An 18,472-nucleotide genomic window follows, 5' to 3' on the forward strand; every position below is an offset into this window, starting at 1 on the left:
ATGGGAGGACGGAAAAGAGAGAGTGGGAGATGAAGGAGGGAGAGTGGCGAGGTAACGGGGGGTGGGGGGGGTTGGATGAACAACTTCATAAGCTTGGCACTGCGCTCCTGGTGTCGTGCCCGTTGTTTATGTCCACACACATCAAAGGCTGCGGTAATCGCTGCTGTTTGCAGGCCCACATCTCCAGTTCACCTTGACTGACCTGTTATACGCTACGGGCCAGAGCAGCGGCGGAGGACAGCGGGTTCCTCACTGAGCAGGCCAAGAAGTGTCTGAACCTGGGCACTAGCATGTCAGGTTCTGCGAGCACACCTAATGAATGAACATTAGCAGATGAGCTTTCCATAGCACAGCAGTTGGAGCTGCTCCAGGTCTTCACCAGCTGTGCTGCCCTTGTTTACAAGCCGCCGCCTGCTGCTGGAGTGGCCTCGCGACAGGCCTCTGCTTCGAACCGCATCCCTGGGCTCGCTTGAGTAGCCGAGCCCAACCTGAGCGCATGTGCGCTGGGTCTAAGCGTTCATCCGTGTCCCTCTGTGCCCTATGAATAAGCAAAATGCCGTTGAGAAGAATGTGGAAATGTGGCGTTTGAATTCACAAACCTAACTCTGAAACTATGTTTCTCTGTTACAGGAAACTTCAAAGGATTGTGTAAGCAGATAGATCACTTTCCAGAAGACACAGATTATGAAGCAGATGCCTCAGAGTACTTCTTACGTGAGTGCCTCCTTAGTGTTTCTGTGACAGTATTCATGTTCTCACCATCTTGTTCTTCCTTGTTCAATCTGTGAGGCATTTCAAGTAGTACCAGATATGCTATTTTTTGCCCAAGTGCTGTTACTGCTGAAACAAAGGAGGAAAAAAACTTAACCTACATGTACAATCTTTGAGAAAAAAAAAAAAAAAAAAAAAAAAAAAAGAGTCCAAAAAGTTTGGAGAAGGTTATTTCCAGGCCCGCAAAACTCTACAGGTTAACCATGATTTACAGACTTAAAGGATTAGTTCACCCAAAAATGAAAATAATGTCATTAATTACTCACCCTCATGTCGTTCCACACCCGTAAAACCTTCATTAATCTTCGGATCACAAGTTAAGATATTTTTGTTGAAATCCGATGGCTCAGTGAGGCCTCCATAGGAAGCAATGACATTTCCTCTGTCAAGATCCATAAATGTACTAAAAACATATTTAAATTGGTTCATGTGAGGACAGTGGTTCAATATTAATATTATAAAGCGACGAGAATATTTATGGAGCACCAAAAAAAACAAAATAACAACTTATTTAGTTATGGCCGATTTCAAAACACTGCTTCAGGAAGCTTCGGAGCATAAATGAATCAGTGTGTCGAATCTGCAGTTCGGAGCGCCAAAGTCACGTGATTTCAGCCGTTGGCAGTTTGACATGCAATCTGAATCATGATTCGACACACTGATTAATTTATGTTCCGATGCTTCATGAAGCAGTGTTTTGAAATCGGCCATCACTAAATAAGTCGTTATTTTGTTTTTTTGGTGCACCGAAAATATTATCGTCGCTTTATAATATTAATATTGAACCACTGTACTCACATGAACTGATTTAAATATGTTTTTAGTACATTTATGGATCTTGACAGAGGAAGTGACATTACTCCCTATTGAGGCCTCACGAAGCCATCGGATTTCAACTAAAATATCTTAATTTGTGTTCTGAAGATGAACGAAGATCTTACGGGTGTGAAACGACATGAGGGTGAGTACTTAATGACAGAATTTTCATTTTTGGGTGAACTAACCGTTTAAACATATTCTTTGCTAATAATTAAATAAAATATCGAAATTGTATTATTATTTAAATTAAAATATAAAATATGCTGGATATTTTAGCTTTCAGACACCAATAAGAATGTAGTACTCTAACCACTGTTTAAAATAGTTATTCTTTGTTATTTTTAAATAAAACTGTAAGGCAAAATTTGTATTAATAATTAAAAATATTGGTTACACTTTATTTTAAGGTGTCTTTGTTACACTGTAATTATACATTTAAGTACTGAGTAACATTAAAGGTGCCCTAGATTGTTTTTTTACAAGGTGTAATATAAGTCCTAGGTGTCCCCTGAATGTGTCTGTGAAGTTTCAGCTCAAAATACCCCATAGATTTTTTTTTATTAATTTTTTTAACTGCCTATTTTGGGGCATCATTAACAATGCACTGATTTTTTCAGCATGGCCCCTTTAAGAGATGCGTTCCCTCTGCCCCACGAGCTCTCAACTATATCGCATAAACACAGTTCACACAGCTAATATAACCCTCAAATGGATCTTTACAAGATGTTCGTCATGCATGCTGCATGCATGCTTCGAATTATGTGAGTAAAGTATTTATTTAGATGGTTACGTTTGATTCTGTGTTAGTTTGAGGCTATGCTCTGTGGCTAACGGGCTAAAGCTAACATTACACACTGTTGGAGAGATTTATAAAGAATGAAGTTGTTTATGAATTATACAGACTGCACGTGTTTAAAAATGAAAATAACGACAGTCTTGTCTCCGTGAATACAGTAAGAAACGATGGTAACTTTAACCACATTTAACAGTACATTAGCAACATGCTAACGAAACATTTAGAAAGACAATTTACAAATATGACTAAAAATATCATAATATCATGGATCATGTCAGTTATTATTGCTCCATCTGCCATTTTTTTGCTGTTGTTCTTGCTTGCTTACCTTGTCTGTGCACAGATCCAGACGTTAATACTGCCTTTCCTTGTCTAATGCGTCGAATAGGCTGGCATTATGCAAATATTGGGGTCATACATATTAATGATCCCGACTGTTACATAACAGTCGGTGTTATGTTGAGATCCGATTGTTTTCCAGAAGTCTTTTAAACAAATGAGATTTACATAAGAAGGAGGAAACAATGGGGTTTGAAACTCAATGTATGTCTTTTCCATGTACTGAACTCTTGTTATTTAACTATGCCGAGGTAAATTCAAATTCTGATTCTAGGGCACCTTTAAGTAAATACATGTACTTACTATAGGTTTAGGATTAGAGTTTGGTTTGGTTTAGGGTTAGTTGCATGTAATTATGAATAATTTATATTTATTACAATAGCAACTACATATAACATATGTAACAATGATAATGTAAAAAAATATTAAATATTGTGGATTATTTTAGCTTTCAGCTACAAATAGGAATGTGTAGTACTCTAACCACTGATTAAATAAATAGTTCTTCTTATTCTTAGACTCTTATATATATATATTTTTTTTTATTAAAAGTGTAATCAAATATTAAAACTGTATTAAAATATTAAATAAATGGATCATTTAAGCTAGCAATTAGAATGTAGTAACTGTCATTTTACCATGTTTACTGTAGATTATTTTCACAAAATGTAGCTAATTTCCCTAATAAATAGATAAATAAATAAAAATCAATTAAAAAAAGATTCTGTATGGGGCTGGTTATTACTTTCCAGCTGTTGCTGGCAATGAAACATCTCTCACACTAAATGAATGCAGCAGAGCTGTATTTCAAGTAATGTCCTAGTTTTAACTTTGTTCCACCTATCTTTGGTTTTCTCATGCTGTTCAGCTGTGTAAGGATGGTCTGTTGTCTCTGCGGGAGAGTGTGAATGTTTCCTCACTCTGTTTAGACTCTCAGCAGCGGCAGCCTCTCTAGCTCGTACAGTGCAGCCCAACTAGGCCCGATTACAGTACACTGGCTCCCTCGTAAACACAGAGCATTGATTTCCACTCTTTTTTCGTCTGCGCAAGCAGACCCGGGAAGTGAGTGTCAAACAAGCCACACGCATCAATCCTAAACTCACAAGCAGGACTATCAGTTACTGTCATCAAAACAAGGGCCTGAATTGACTAGAAACAACAAGGTAACAACAAAGAGTAATTAAAGATTCTGGAACTGTTGTGGAAGAGGACAATGGCAGACTACTTGAGAGAGAGGGGAAATTAGTCTAAAGCCCTATTCGGAAGGGATTAGTTTTACAATGGTAGATGGAGTAATGTAATTTTACCACAGGACGTCTGTAATATTAGTAGCCAATTTGCACGGGATAAGAAATCTCAGTAAAACTACCAGAACTCGATTTACGAAGCGCCGTCACCCTCCCAGTCATCATGTGCGTATTACGTTGCTCCTTGATATCATTATTATATACTAACATTGTCTGTAATGATTACCGAGATGGAACATTTGGACGGGACTAATATTTTGGATGGGACTCCAAGTTTATGGTTCTGTTTTAAATGGGGGAATAAGTGCAGAATTATTGTGCTCTAATGTTAATTTTGTCAGCTATTTTTTTATTTAGTCTTAGTCCTGTGTCAAATGTACTTTTTATTTATCATAATCAGTCAACCTTGTCCTGTTCTTTAGTCAAGTTTTAGTCATCTTAATGTTTAAGCATTTTAATCTAATTTTAGTCATTGAAACGTTTTGAACACATTTTCATCATTCTGCATAATGATAAAATTGATAATCATGATTATTTTTGATCAAAATTATAATCACAAGGATTGTTGTCATTTGAGATATGCATTTTTACATTTCATCAGAATTGTTGCACTTTCAGCTATAAGCACAAGAGAATGTCAAATAGAATTTAAAAGTGAAATTCTAATAGTTATTCCAATAATTCAAAATTACATTAATGTATTTATATTAAAACAACAGCAAAAAAACAAACAAACAAAGAATATAGTCAAGATCCATGTTTGGATTTATTACAGTTCATCACTGAGATGGTTTGATTGCAGATTTAGTCACAGCAAACAGCACAAGTGGCTTGTGAAGGAACACAGACTATCAATTACACTTTCATTTGAGCAGAATATCTCAGTGGAGATTGCTAAACTCTCGCTTACTTGCTTGTCTGTGTTTTCAGATCATCAGTGGCACTTCCACAGTGTAGAGAGAGCATGTGCGCCTGATTACCAGATTGCAAAGATTAAGTAAAACATTGGGTAGAAAATATATCCTTTTAAGAGGAAAGCTTTGATTGGGGGATTTAAATTCTTGACATCTGGCAACCGCAAGCTCATAGCGGCTTGTTAAGAACAGTCTAAGATTTTGTTGTGATTTTGGTCAAGTTTTAATTCATCAACATTTTTGTCTCATCTTTTTCGTCAACGATACTGCATGTTGATATAGTCAGTTATCGTTTAATGACGTTGGTGTCATCTCGTCATCATCTAGTCTTAATGCAAACTCGCGCTACATGATATTTGGCTGGATTTTGTCTGTGACAAAACCTCCAGGTCACGGCCAAATCGGTACTCGTTGCAGTCACTGATGCTTGTTAGGTATTAGCACGACGTGATCCGAACCTGTCTCGAGCAGTCACAAATGCCGCTGTATTTTCAAACCGGTTTGATATGATCTTGTCACCTATGCTCCTCACTGGTCTGGAGTCTCTGTGGCATGTAGGTAACGCCAAAGTCCCTTTAAGACAAGTCATTTCACTCGGCGGCCATCTTTGAAACGCCCCTCGGGCATCCTGGGCATCATGCAGCTCCTATCTCTTTGAATGGGGAAACATCAGATTCTCCAAAACTGTTCGTCAACCTTACGATTAAATTTGATATTTGAAATCACCAGTGAAATCTAACAACAACCGACTCATAAATTTAGTTTCTAAACGTTCGAATCATGACAAAAAAAAAAAAAAATTCAGGCTGGATCAAGCTACTGCGCATGCGCAGACCTAAATGCGCGTCTCTTCGGAGGCGCGTCTGACTGTTTCTATAGAAACCGGTGATTCTAACGGCCGCTGAAGTGACGCGATGACTTTACCAGTCGGCGATTGGCTCTTAGTTTTAGAAGGCGGGACTTATTCCGCCATATTGCGCGTTACACTTTCTCCCATTCAAAACAATACGAGTGACACGTAGAGGAAAAAAGGTCTCAAATGCACTAAACAGCACAAGCATCTGACAGGAGGACACTTTAAAACTGTAGGCTTATGAGTTAGTTTGAGCTAGCTGAATGACCACTAACTGATCCAAATCAACATTTTATAACATTAACATTGTTCCTTGTTTAAATCAGCTCAGACTGCAACATTTACCAATAATAATATGTTAGAATGTCACATACAGCCAAGAGCCTTAGAATCACAGCTCATCCTTCAGAGCATTTGCCCATCCAGTCAGAAGCGTTTAACCTACTTAACCGAACACCCATTGGTTAGATGATGATATCAGATAAAAGACCATACAATTATCCCAGTACAAAGCCTTCTTCAGTATCTAAGCTTCATGCATCACCCCAAACAGGAGGCTGACCTGCTGTAATTGACTCTTCACTAAGCCTGTGATTATAGTTCACGCAGTTAAACAGCGCAGGTTACGCAGTTATGCGACAGCATTGACCCCATTGCAGTTGATTGTTAATTGTCAATGTCATAATGATGCATTCGCTTTCTGAGTGCTCGGATCTCAGTCTGAACGTCTGAGTCGGATCCGTCCAAGCATGTCTCGCGCTTTGGGCTGTTAGGTGGGCGCAGAGTCAGTCACAATGCATACTAACTCCACAGATAAAGCCTTGCCAGTGAGTCTTGGTGCTTTGAGCACTTGTGCCTTCCCATATGTAGCAATAAAGACAGTTAAGATATCAAGTTCAAACCGCTTAAAGAACGACACCCAGAGAAAGGGGTGAATATGGGGACTAGTGGACCAGGAGTGGTCAAGATGACATGCCAGCCGGGACAGAGAACTACCGCAGACCTCATGCGCTCTGAGTGTGTGTGTGTGTGTGTGTGTGTGTGTGTGTGTGTGTGTGTGTGTGTGTGTGTGTGTGTGTGTGTGTGTGTGTGTGTGTGAACACCTATATGAACGCGTGTGTGTTTGTCCTTTTCCTTAGCTGCAATTGGACGCATAGGCCGCAACGCTCCCAGTGGCTTGTGAATTAGGACACTTACTTCCATAAATATTTCAGCCTCTTTCTTATATAGGTCAGTTTTCTGTCTCTCTTACTTTCTCTCCTCTTCTTCCTACTTCTCTTCTCCTTGCCTGTCTATCTCTTATCCTCTCTGACATCTGTTCTGTAGTAACTTTGGTCACCAACTGTGTGCTGGGTTAAATTAGAGTTATGGGAGATCTACAGAGTGAGCAGATACAGTGGTTTATGTTTCAATAGGAAGTCACACGCCAGTAAATAAATGAATAAACAGTTTCTTTGTTTTTACCAATACGAGGTAGCAAACATTGTGGGTATAAAATAGGTGTTTAGCTATCAAGTTGTTCTGAATCCTTCAAGAACAGTGCAGTCACTGAGGGATCCGCTGTATGCACTGCCATTGAGAACTGACTAGCTGAACACTTTTAGCAAGTTTAGCAATGATATTTGCTCGCAGAAAGATCATGTTGTAATACAGAGTGTTCTGTAAAGCGGTTGTCTACAGTAATGTTCAGAAGTTTGGGGTCAGTAAGAATTTGTTTATTGTTTTTGAAAGAAGTCGCTTATGATCAAACATACAGAAAAAAACTAATATTGTGAAATATTTTTACAATTTAAAATAACTGTTTTCTATTTTAATCTATTTTAATAGATATTCCCGTGACGGCAACGCTGAATTTCTGCTCAAGAATCATTTGTTATTGTTGTCAATGTTGAAAACAGTTGCTAAAAATTTTTGTGGAAACCCTGATACATTTTTCAGGACACTTTGATTAATAGAAAGCAAAGGTTTATTTGAATTAGAAACATTATAAATGTCTGTATTGTCATTATTTTGATCAAGTTAGTGGATCTTTAAAAAGATAAAAGCATTTGTTTCTTTCACAAGAAAGTACTGACCCCAGACTTTTGAACAGACAGTAGTGTATATGGTGACATTCAGTCCAAATAGCTTATTTATATGCTGTAATGCAATACAGATATTTAATAAATTTTAGAATGGCTTTTTGTAGGTTCTTATTTATTGATATTTTTTCATTTAAAGGTGCTCTAAGCGATGTCACGCGTTTTTAGGCCAAAACATTTTTTGTCACATACAGCAAACATCTCCTCACTATCCGCTAGCTGACTGTCCCCTGAACACACTGTAAAGAAAACGCCACAAGCTCCGAAAACGGCAATAAAAACAAACTGGTGCAGCCTGGACCACTTAACATAATAAACATGCTCCAGCCAATAACCGACAAGAATGATTTTAAATGCACGTTCATGACTGTTTCAGGAAGCACTGAGGGGAGGGGGAGGAGGAGGAGGAGGAGGAGGGAGGGTCTAGCTAGCCTCTGTTTTGTTTGACAACACTTTGAACGTCAACAGGAAGTTACTCCGCCCAGGATCACTTAGAGCACCTTTAATGTTGTGTGGTTATGTCTGCGTTGTATAATATTGGTGTGTAATGTATGTTTTTTTTTTTTTGTTGCTTTTTGTACATATTTAAAAAGTGTACAGCACATTGGTCAGCTAACTGTTGTTTTTAATTGTGCTTTACAAAAAAAAATTGCCTTGCTTTGTTAGAAACATTGCACTTGTTTGATGAGAAAACATTTAACAGTGTCATGCAACATCCTATATGCAATCAAATAATAATAAAAAACTAAGTACTTGTAATTAGAGTATATTGCATTTTAAAATACTTGTAATCAGACTACAGTTACTTTTTTACATTACATTACATGTTATTCTCACAATGGCAGTAATTTATTCATAATTCATTGATTCCTCCTACTACTACTTCTTTTTTATCTTTTAAATGTTACTTTCTAAAAAGCCTACTGCTTATATATGTTCAGAAGTTCTTCCAGGTTTGTTTTTAATCGCGCACACACAGACCAGCCACTAGTCATGTGCCTATCACTGTAAAATTGAGACCAACAGTATTTGATCACTGGATTAAAAAAAATCATTTCACTTTTAAGAATTGTTTTCTCAAAATTGCAACATTGCACATATCTAAATCAGCTCCTGACGCACACATTAATTATTATTTGAATTATAACTCAGCGAGTCATTTAACCATGTATTACTCTCTTTGGAAGGCTTTTGTCTTCCAAACACATTAAAATGCACAAATTCACATTCATATTTACATGCAATGCGGGCATTCCCCAACTTTTTTTGTCAGCTGAACCTCTTTGACCTATAAGTAAACCTAAGTGACCTATAATTAAAGTTAGGCCAATAATAAAAGCAAACATAAGCAGAAGCTCAAACAAACATGAATAAGTCTTCCGGTAGCTCAAACGTGCTGCGTAACCAATGAGGTTCACTCTCGTGTGTTACGCAGCACGTTTGAGCTTCCAGAAGAGGTTTGTTCTTGTGAGTTATTCATGTTTGTTTGAGCTTCTGTGTTCTCTGATCAATGTTTACTTGCGAGTAAAAGCCTAAATTAAATCTGTTCAACATTAAAAGTGATCAAGCGTCAAAGTTTGTTGCAAAGGCAGTCAATGGAGAGACAGACATGTCTCATATTTCATCAAAAAGATCTTCATTTGTTTTCAGAAGATGAACGAAAGTCTTACAAGTTTGGAACATGAGGGTTGAAATCAGTCACTTGATCACACATTTACTAGTTTCTACATGGTGAATGGCTCATAGTACACTATATAGAGGATAGGGAATGATTCAGACTAGTAAATATGCTTTCCATTGACGCGAATGAAGTCCATTTTCGCCTTAGTGTCACGTGAACCGTGTATATATCGAACATAAGCAGATATATATATATATCTATATATAGTGTACATTTATATATATATATATATATATATATATATCCTCTATATAGTGTACTATGAGCCATTCACCATGTAGAAACTAGTAAATGTGTGATCAAGTGACTGATTTCAACCCTCATGTCCTTCCAAAACTGATGCATTTTAGATGGTTTTCAGAAGTGAGATTTCTGTTAGTATCATGCCTTGTGCTTTAGTAGACAATGTGGATTGGATGCTCTCATCTCCACCACTCGTGAAACAGTTATGTAAGGAATCAGAGCTCCAACCGAGGAGCCACATTAGTGAAGTGACAAATAAGTGATGTCATAGAAAGCGTCATACAGTTCAGTGATACACCGAAAAAATCGACGTTTATTGAAAATGCACACAGCTCAAATGAAGATGAGGGGGAAAACCAGGGGAAATGAAAAACAGGTCAGTGTTCACATCTGTTCTAATACTGCACATAAAAGCGCATGTATATTCATGCCTGTATTTTTAGAGCCCAACATCTGCATACTTACATGCAAAATTACTGTATGAATTCATGCACATTTTATTATGAGGGAATTGTGCGCTGATTGTCAAGCACCCACGGGCTGAGGGTTATGATGAAAGAAATATCTACGACGTAGTAACAGCACATCATCTGCATACTATTTACAGCGTGCACAAACACACAAGCACACACACACACTTTCACACTGGCCCTATCAGTGGCAGGCTTCTCTTTGCTGGAGTGATCACGGGTATGCAGCCTAGGCAGTGGAATCAGGCATTTCACACATCCACACACTGTTATATAAGAGTGCTGAAGCATTCTGAAGCGCCAGTGGGTTTTTAGATCATGCCGTGTCAGAGCTGCAATCTTCCACAGGACCAAACAGCGCTGAGAGGGGGAAGGGAGGACAAAAAAGAAGAAATAAGAGGGACTGAGAGAGTGAGAGCGAGAGGCGAATTTTGAGAAAGTCAGCCAGCTGGTAGAAGGGACTAGAGTGTTAGAAACAGTCAGAGAGGAGAAATAAGGGTGAAAACGGTAGAATGGCAGAATTAAGTATTTTATTTATTTATTTATTTACTTACTATGTACTATATATTTTAGGGGTTTTCAGAATTAAAGGGTTTGTTCACCCAAAAATGAAATTTCTGTCATTTATAATTCACCTTCATGTCATTTTACACCCGTAAGACATCTTCAGAACACAAATTAAGATATTTTTGATAAAATCTGAGGTAAATGACAATAAAATTAACACTTTCAAGGTCCAGAAACGTACAAAAAACATCATTAAAATAGTCGACGTGACTGCAGTGGTTCAAGCTTAATTTTATGATGCGACGAGAATAAATTTGTGTGCAAAAACAAAACAAAAGCAGCGACTTTATTCGACAATATCTTCTTTTCTATGGCATTCTCGTATGCTGATTATGTTCAGCGCTTCCAGGTTCTACATCAGAACGGGGACTCATTATTGGCCGGCTCACACGAATTCGTCATGCTGCTCACGTGAACAGCCTCTGCCAATATTGAGCCGGCATTCTAATGTAGTCGCTGTTTTTTTTTTGTTTTTTTTTTTTTTTTTCACACAAATTTATTCTCGTCGCATCATAAAATTAAGGTTGAACCACTGCAGTCACGTTGACTATTTTAATGATGTCTTTAGTAGCTTTCTGGACCTTGAAAGTGTTGATTTTATTGCTGTCTATGGACGAGTCATATACCTCTTGGATTTCATCAAAAATATCTTAATTTGTGTTCGGAAGACGAACAAAGGTCTAAAGGGTGTAGAACGACATGAGGGTGAGTTATAAATGACAGAATTTAGATTTTTTGGGTAAACTAACCCTTTTTTTGGGCCAATTTTTTAACATTCAAATTCACCAAATTTTATAATATTACCATTGAATTTGCTTTCAAAAGATTGGTTGGAAATCATGAGATTAACTGTGATTATTTTATTTTATTGGCAGTGTTGTCAACTAGTGTTCACTATTTTCACTACCATTTAAAAGTTTGCGGTCAGTAAGATTTTTTTTTTTTTTTTTTTTTTTTTAATTAATACTCTGCAAGTTTTGATCAAATAAATCAAAAGTGACAGTAAAGACATTCATAATGTTAGATTTCAAATAAATGCTGTTCTTTTGAATTTTCTATTCATCAGGGAATCCTGAAAAAAAGTAGCATGTTTCCACAAAAGTATTATACAGAACAACAGTTTTCAACAGTGATAGTAATAAGAAATCTTTCTTGGGCACCAAATCAGCAATGATTTCTAAAGGATCATGTGACACTGAAGACTGGAGATACTGAAGATGGATTTAGCTTTGCCCTCACAGGAATAAATTACATTTTAAAATATATTAAAAACAGAAAAACGTTATTTTAAATTGTAATAATACTTCACAATATTACCGTTTTACTATAATATTGTGGTCAAATAAAAGGTACTTTACTTTTTTTCTGACCCAATACAGATTTTATTTATTAATTTAAAAAAATAAAAATAAATAAAAAATAAAAAGCTGCACTTAAAACAACTTTCCTGAAAACATCTCCCCCTAATTTTTTAATAAGCATGGCACTTCAGCATTAAACTGCACTAAATAAAATTGTATAACAACAACACTACTGAACTTCACAACAGGGACACATAAGTTTCATAAACACAAAAGTGTTTTGTACATTAGTTGTCATGATGGTGTGGACTGCTGACTATCATGTCGACTATCAGCAGGTGCTCTGGAGTATCAGTGTCTGTATGGCTCTCCCCCTCACGGGCACGCTGTGTGGCCAAAACTGGCTGTGACTGGATGACCCAGACACACACACACACACAGACGCACACATACCGAAATGCTGGCCGATAAAATCAATGAGGCTGGCCGAACAGCAACGGGTTTGCATGTGCGGAGGCTGCAGTAGGTTAGCTCAAGGCAGAGGATGGACTGGTGCTATAGTAGACAGCAATAAAAGAGGAAGACGCCATCCGACATCACAGCGAATGGCCTGATCGCCGGTGAAAGCGGGGATTTAATGAATCCTCATTCTCTTGCCACCTCTTTTTTTTTAAACCTTTCTTTCTTCCAGTCGCTATCTCTGTCTCATTTTCTTACTCCAAACATGACAATCCATCATAGAGCTGGCAGGGGGGATGGGGCACATGCCACTGAAGCCTCAGGCACTGGGCATGGAGCACACACATGCACACACACATGAGAGTGCAGGCCACTGCCTGTGTCACCTGATATGACATTGCTTAGCTTATAGAGATTCCACACGCCCAGCCGACGAGTCCATGATCACAATAGCAAAGGCCATGCTCTGCATTATTGATATATTTAGAATACAGTTGTCCTGTAGGTCATGTGAATTGCATCACTGGGTACTGTACCGGATTCCCAGCATTTCCGGAACCGCTCATTGAGCTCGAGAGGCACGAAATGTAGGATGATTCTGCACATTGTGATAGAGATCAGTGGAGCTCGGTGGAAATAGGTGGAGGATTTTGTAATCATTTCGTAAAGTAGAATTTTTAAAAAGCATTATCTTGAATGGAGAGATGAAAGACTTAATTGTAACTGAAAGAGGTAAATACAGGATTGGAGAAAGTTTATCCATTACTGTAATACTTTCTAGGCTATAAATTTAAAAAAAAAAAAAAAAAAAGTTGTGAGGAGCTGAATGGCCCATTTTACATTATATACATTAATTCTAATGCTGTGCTGCTCATGCTGAATTAAAGTGACAGTGCATTGTTCATGGTCATAATAAACATTGGTTGACACGAAAAAGGAGCTGTTTTACCATAAAAGCATGTAAGTGAAGTCTACTGTGTTTTACAGTCACCATATGACTTCCAACACCGTGTAAAAAGCAAAACAACAACAAGACTATTGTACTAGGAGTTGCAAAGCCCACAAAAGCATGTTTAAATTATTTAAACTACAAGAATAGCTGAAGATGAAGTTCATTTTCTCATAGAAACTACACTACAAAGCTACATGTTAAACCATACAACATGCTGAGTATTCCAGTGATCGTAAACAAAACAGCGTGATTCGAGGACTACACATTCAGCAGCGGTTCAGTTGCTTGTGTGAAAGCACTTTGCTGCCTCTGTTCTGTATACATGCAGCTCATGCACTGCTTCCACTCTGCTTGCGCATCTAGTGTGAAATGGGCATAAAAAAGGAAATAGCACTCACATCAGTGGTTCCCAACTGGTGGGTTGTGACCCAAAAATGGGTCACAGGTCTGTATTTATAGGATAGCAGGGGGAAAATAATAATGCTAAATGTTTTGTTGTTGTTTTTATCTAAAACCATTTAACAACATATTGTAAATACATTTTTTGAAAAGGAGAAACTGCTTATCTTTTGTTGTTTAAATCAAACTCTGGTATTTTGCTGCAAACTGTCATTGTGATTTTGCATCTACTCACTTGGTAAAAGAAATCAACACATCCTTAAAAACCACAAATTTCAGTTTTAAAGATTTTTCATACTTTTCAATTTTCATACTTTTCATATTGGGTTGCCACTTAATGTCCAATGTTACTATCTGTGTTTAGAAACAAAACCACTGATCTAAACATCACACATATGACACACAATCCCTATTAGACTTATTAATACTATGATAAAAGCATTTTAGTTTAGTGTGATGAAATGTCATTCTCTGCCATTTGTGTCTGAACATTATATTATTTTATTAATTGATTTATTAATAATTTTGTTTGAGAGCATTACAGCTCCCAAACAGAGTAAAATCTACACTAAAAAATGCTGGTTTAAAAACAACCCAAGTTGGGTTGAAAATGGACAAACCCAGCAATTGGGTTGTTTTAACCCAGTGGTTGGGTTAAATGTTTGCCCAACGTGCTGGGTAGTTTTATTTAACTCAACTGTTGTATAAAAATTACTGTATTGCTTGCTTAAAATGAACCCAAAATATGCTGGAAATTAACATTTATTAATATGTTTAATAAATGACCATTTATTAATAAGATAATGAATAATAAACAATAAACACTTATTAAATTGCTTATTAATAAATGTACACCTTTTGATTATTATTATTATTGCCTAGTAATTATGTGTCTGATTTTTAATTTCTCACCTATTTTAGATTCATTTTAAGCCAGTCATATAGTCATTTTTAATCAGTAGTTGGGTTAAATAAAACTACCCAGCAGGTTGGGCAAACATTTAACCCAACCACTGGGTTTGTCCATTTTCAACCCAACTTGGGTTGTTTTTAACCAAACATTTTTTAGAGTGTAGTAATGTGACATTTCAGTAAATGATACGTTATACCAGTAATAAGTCATGAAGGCACAGATAGGGCAAAAATAGCAAAGTTTGCTGGGAATGGCCATGAAGCACATTTTTTTGTAGCATTTATTGATGCTTTTGGGGTAAACTGGAAGGGACTAGTGGATTGTGGAGCAGAGTGTGTGATATAGAGCTGGGTAACACAAATTATGGTAAATTCTAGGTTTACAGACGCACATCAGCTTCTGGAGCTTTTACCCTTGAGTTGGCTGTCTTGTGTGCTTATAGCTGAGGTATTTCCTACTCCTAAAGTGTTTTCACTATAATTGTGTTATCTTGAGAACAATATTCACCACGTGCTTAAAATGAACTAAAGTGTTGACTGCTTCAATGCCAGTGTGTTTGTGGCTGCTTTGTACTTACTCAGATATAACTGACAAGAAGAGCTTTAGCTGTGTTCTGAGAAATTTCACTGACAATACTTTTTTAAATCTATAACGATATAACATATATCTGATGATGATAATACAGCATAATATATATTTTTGCAAACAAGAAAAGCATTTCTCTCACACACACACACACACATACCTGAGCAGGGCCATGGGGGGATGAGAGGTTAATCAGAACAAATGTTTTTAACACCAAAACAGCTTTGGCAACACAGGAATAAGTAATATTTTGTTCTTCACATGTTTATTAAAAGATTTAAATACTTTTTCAAAAGAAGGTAAAAAGTGGAAAAGTGAAAGCACAACATGCACATTACACACAAAATCCATACTTGTCATACAATTTCTGAAAGCTGACACTTAAACACCAGAACCACAAACCAAATCTGCAAAACCATACACTAATCCTCGGCCTTCGACTTCATAAAACACTTTTTGCAAAACACATCACACAGTTCTCTATGTAACACACAAAAATCTAACAGGAAGTATCTTGATTTCCTTTTTCAAACACAAACATTGTTTCTGTCCAACTACACATGGTTGATGTATTTCTTTCCTTTCGTACTGTGTAATACTGTATTCACTAACACAAATGCTTACAGTAAAAGAAGAAATAGTTTGGTTTCAATCTTGCTTTCATGTTTACTCTGAATTTTTCAACATCTCTCTGCTTACTTTCAGTCTTGTACAGAAATGTATATAGGAGCTTATGAAAGAAGAGCTTTGGGTTTTGAATAACTGTGTGTATGTGATATATCCAGAAATAGAATATTATGGCAAAGCGGTTTACAACGTAAGACAAATGTTTGCTTTTGAGATCTGTTTGTGATATTTTGAATGCAGTGCTTCATTTTGCAAGAAATGTGAGGCATTTTTGCATTTTGTGTGTGCAATTCTTGGATTTGTGAGTAAAGTTTTGAAAAAACGTGTAAGCAGTTGAAACTGTAATAGCAGCACCGCTAAAATATAAAAATGCCAATAAATAGACAAAACCAACATGACTTATCTACTACACAAGCCTCTGAGTGTGCATGCAAACAAATCTGGCAGGTTGTTTTTTTTGTTTGTTTGTTTGTTGTTGTTGTTTGAGTGTCCTGCCTCGAACGTCGCAAACTATTTAAAGTCAAAAATAGTCCAACTTTTAATAGCCAGTCACCAGTCCTTCTATTCTCCTCATCAGTCTTTAGTTTTACTTACTTAATCCTCTTCGTCCTGTGTGAAACATAAGGCCGCAAGTTTTAAAGTTTTGTCTTTAGTTGTACAGAACACAAAAACACATCTTGTGTGAACACTGCTTCAGAAACAGGTTCAATTAGGGTCAGATGAACCTGAAATCAGCCTATACATTGCTTCCTTAAAGGGGTGGTTACATGTTTTTTTTCTAGGCTTGATTGTGTTTTGTCATATGAACGGCTCGTTTGACTTCCTGCTTCTATGAAGCCACTCCCTCTGACATACGCAATGTGCTCAGATTGGTCAGCAGGTTGGTTACTGGCCCAGTCTGTCATGATTCGCTGAAGCGTCCGGAAACGCCACGCCCCTTACCATTCGTAGTTACGCGCTTAGGTGGAAAGTAAATAATAGCGCCTACTTTGCTGTATCAAATTGAGCCGAATCAGACCCAGATGAGGAGGATAAAGCAGAACCTCTGCAATCGCGGCTTTTAAAGGACGTTTAAATGGTATTTCATTTAGTATTTGTGTCAAAGTGTTTAGATGCTGTCACTGCTGTTTGTTAGCTTTCAATATACAGTTTTATCCTGATTAAAGCTTTACTGTAGTAAATACATGCCTGAGTAGTCGCATTTTTGTAAAGGTAGCGTTTAATTTATAGCATGAACAACTGTTTGTATATATGAACATAGAAGTTTGTTGGTGTTTGTTGCACTAGAACTTAGCTAACTGGCTAGCAAAAACGAGTTGCTCTTTGTATACGTCCTTGATGCATTAAAAATAGCAACAGAACTATAACATTACGATTAAAAGACAAACAATAAAACGTACTTACAGTTTGAAGACAATAAACAGCAGCTTCTGCTTTTAAAGTGGGAACTGCTTCTTTCAGTAAAAGTCTTTGTGTAAATCCAGCATTGAACTTGTGTAGATTCTGGAATCTGTCTTCAGCGCCGCATTCAGTGTAGGAAATATCACAGATTATAATGGGGTCTATTATCTTTTGATGCGTCGCGTCGCACAGCTCGCGTTCGGTGTAAACAACTCTTCCGCTTCCATTATGCCGCGCCACATGGCCTCGCCCACTTTGTTGCGTGTTCCCGGGGGCAGTGTTTGTGTTAATAGCAAGGGTTTATGATGTCACCAACCCGGGAAGAAGCTCGTTGTAGTCCAAACCACCCGTTTTTGTAGGCTTTAAACTGCCATAACTTTAAAAGACAATATCTCCGTTTGCATTGAACTTTCAGCGCTGTAACTTTGCAGATACTGTTTATGCTCAAGCAGCAACATTACACACTAACTAAAGTTAAAAAAGTGAAATCGCATGCAACCACCCCTTTAAGATAAATTCATCTACTAGTACAACCCACAGACTAGTTGTTTTTGAAAATATGTAATTTCACATGTGTGGGTGTGTTTGTGGCGAGAGGGTAAGGTGCTGGGGCAGGGCTAGATTAATAAGCGTTTGTAGTATTCAATCAATATGCCTGCAAGCTAAAGCACCTGATTAGCATGACCCTGTCCTGCACATCAGCACATTCAAGCCTGTGGGAGGCTGATTAAGTGTGAATGTTAATTTTCTTCCACAATGCTGTCAATGAGTGTGAGAGCGAGAGTGAAGGAAAGATGGAGAGCAACGAATAGAATGAAATTTCAAAGACAGCCACTGTCAGAAAGAAAGTGTGTGCATTCATGTGAGTGCGAGAGAGCATTATTTATGCCCCATGTGTAGTAGCTCCTGCTAATTCCAAGCAGTTGTTTATAAGCAGTTATTTCAAACATGCAGCATTGAAGGCATGAAGGCATTGGTGTTGTGCACTTAAAGGGTCAAGGTTACTACTACACTGCAAAAAATGCTGTTCTTACTTAAAATTTTTGTCTTGTTT

The 18,472-nt window shown here is 37.3% G+C and overlaps 1 protein-coding gene across 1 annotated transcript in view; it reads left to right on the plus strand.

Moving 5' to 3' along the window:
• The window catches only part of cacng2a (calcium channel, voltage-dependent, gamma subunit 2a), a 91,387-nt gene that overhangs the window by 60,127 nt on the left and 12,788 nt on the right, over positions 1-18,472 (plus strand). The window contains exon 2 of the mRNA XM_067374254.1: positions 631-714. Coding sequence (XP_067230355.1) covers positions 631-714 — 84 coding nt within the window. The remainder of the gene's footprint in view (positions 1-630; positions 715-18,472) is intronic.

This window comes from Chanodichthys erythropterus, chromosome 3 (genome assembly GCF_024489055.1).
Source record: "Chanodichthys erythropterus isolate Z2021 chromosome 3, ASM2448905v1, whole genome shotgun sequence".
In the NCBI taxonomy this organism is placed as follows: Eukaryota; Metazoa; Chordata; class Actinopteri; order Cypriniformes; family Xenocyprididae; genus Chanodichthys; species Chanodichthys erythropterus.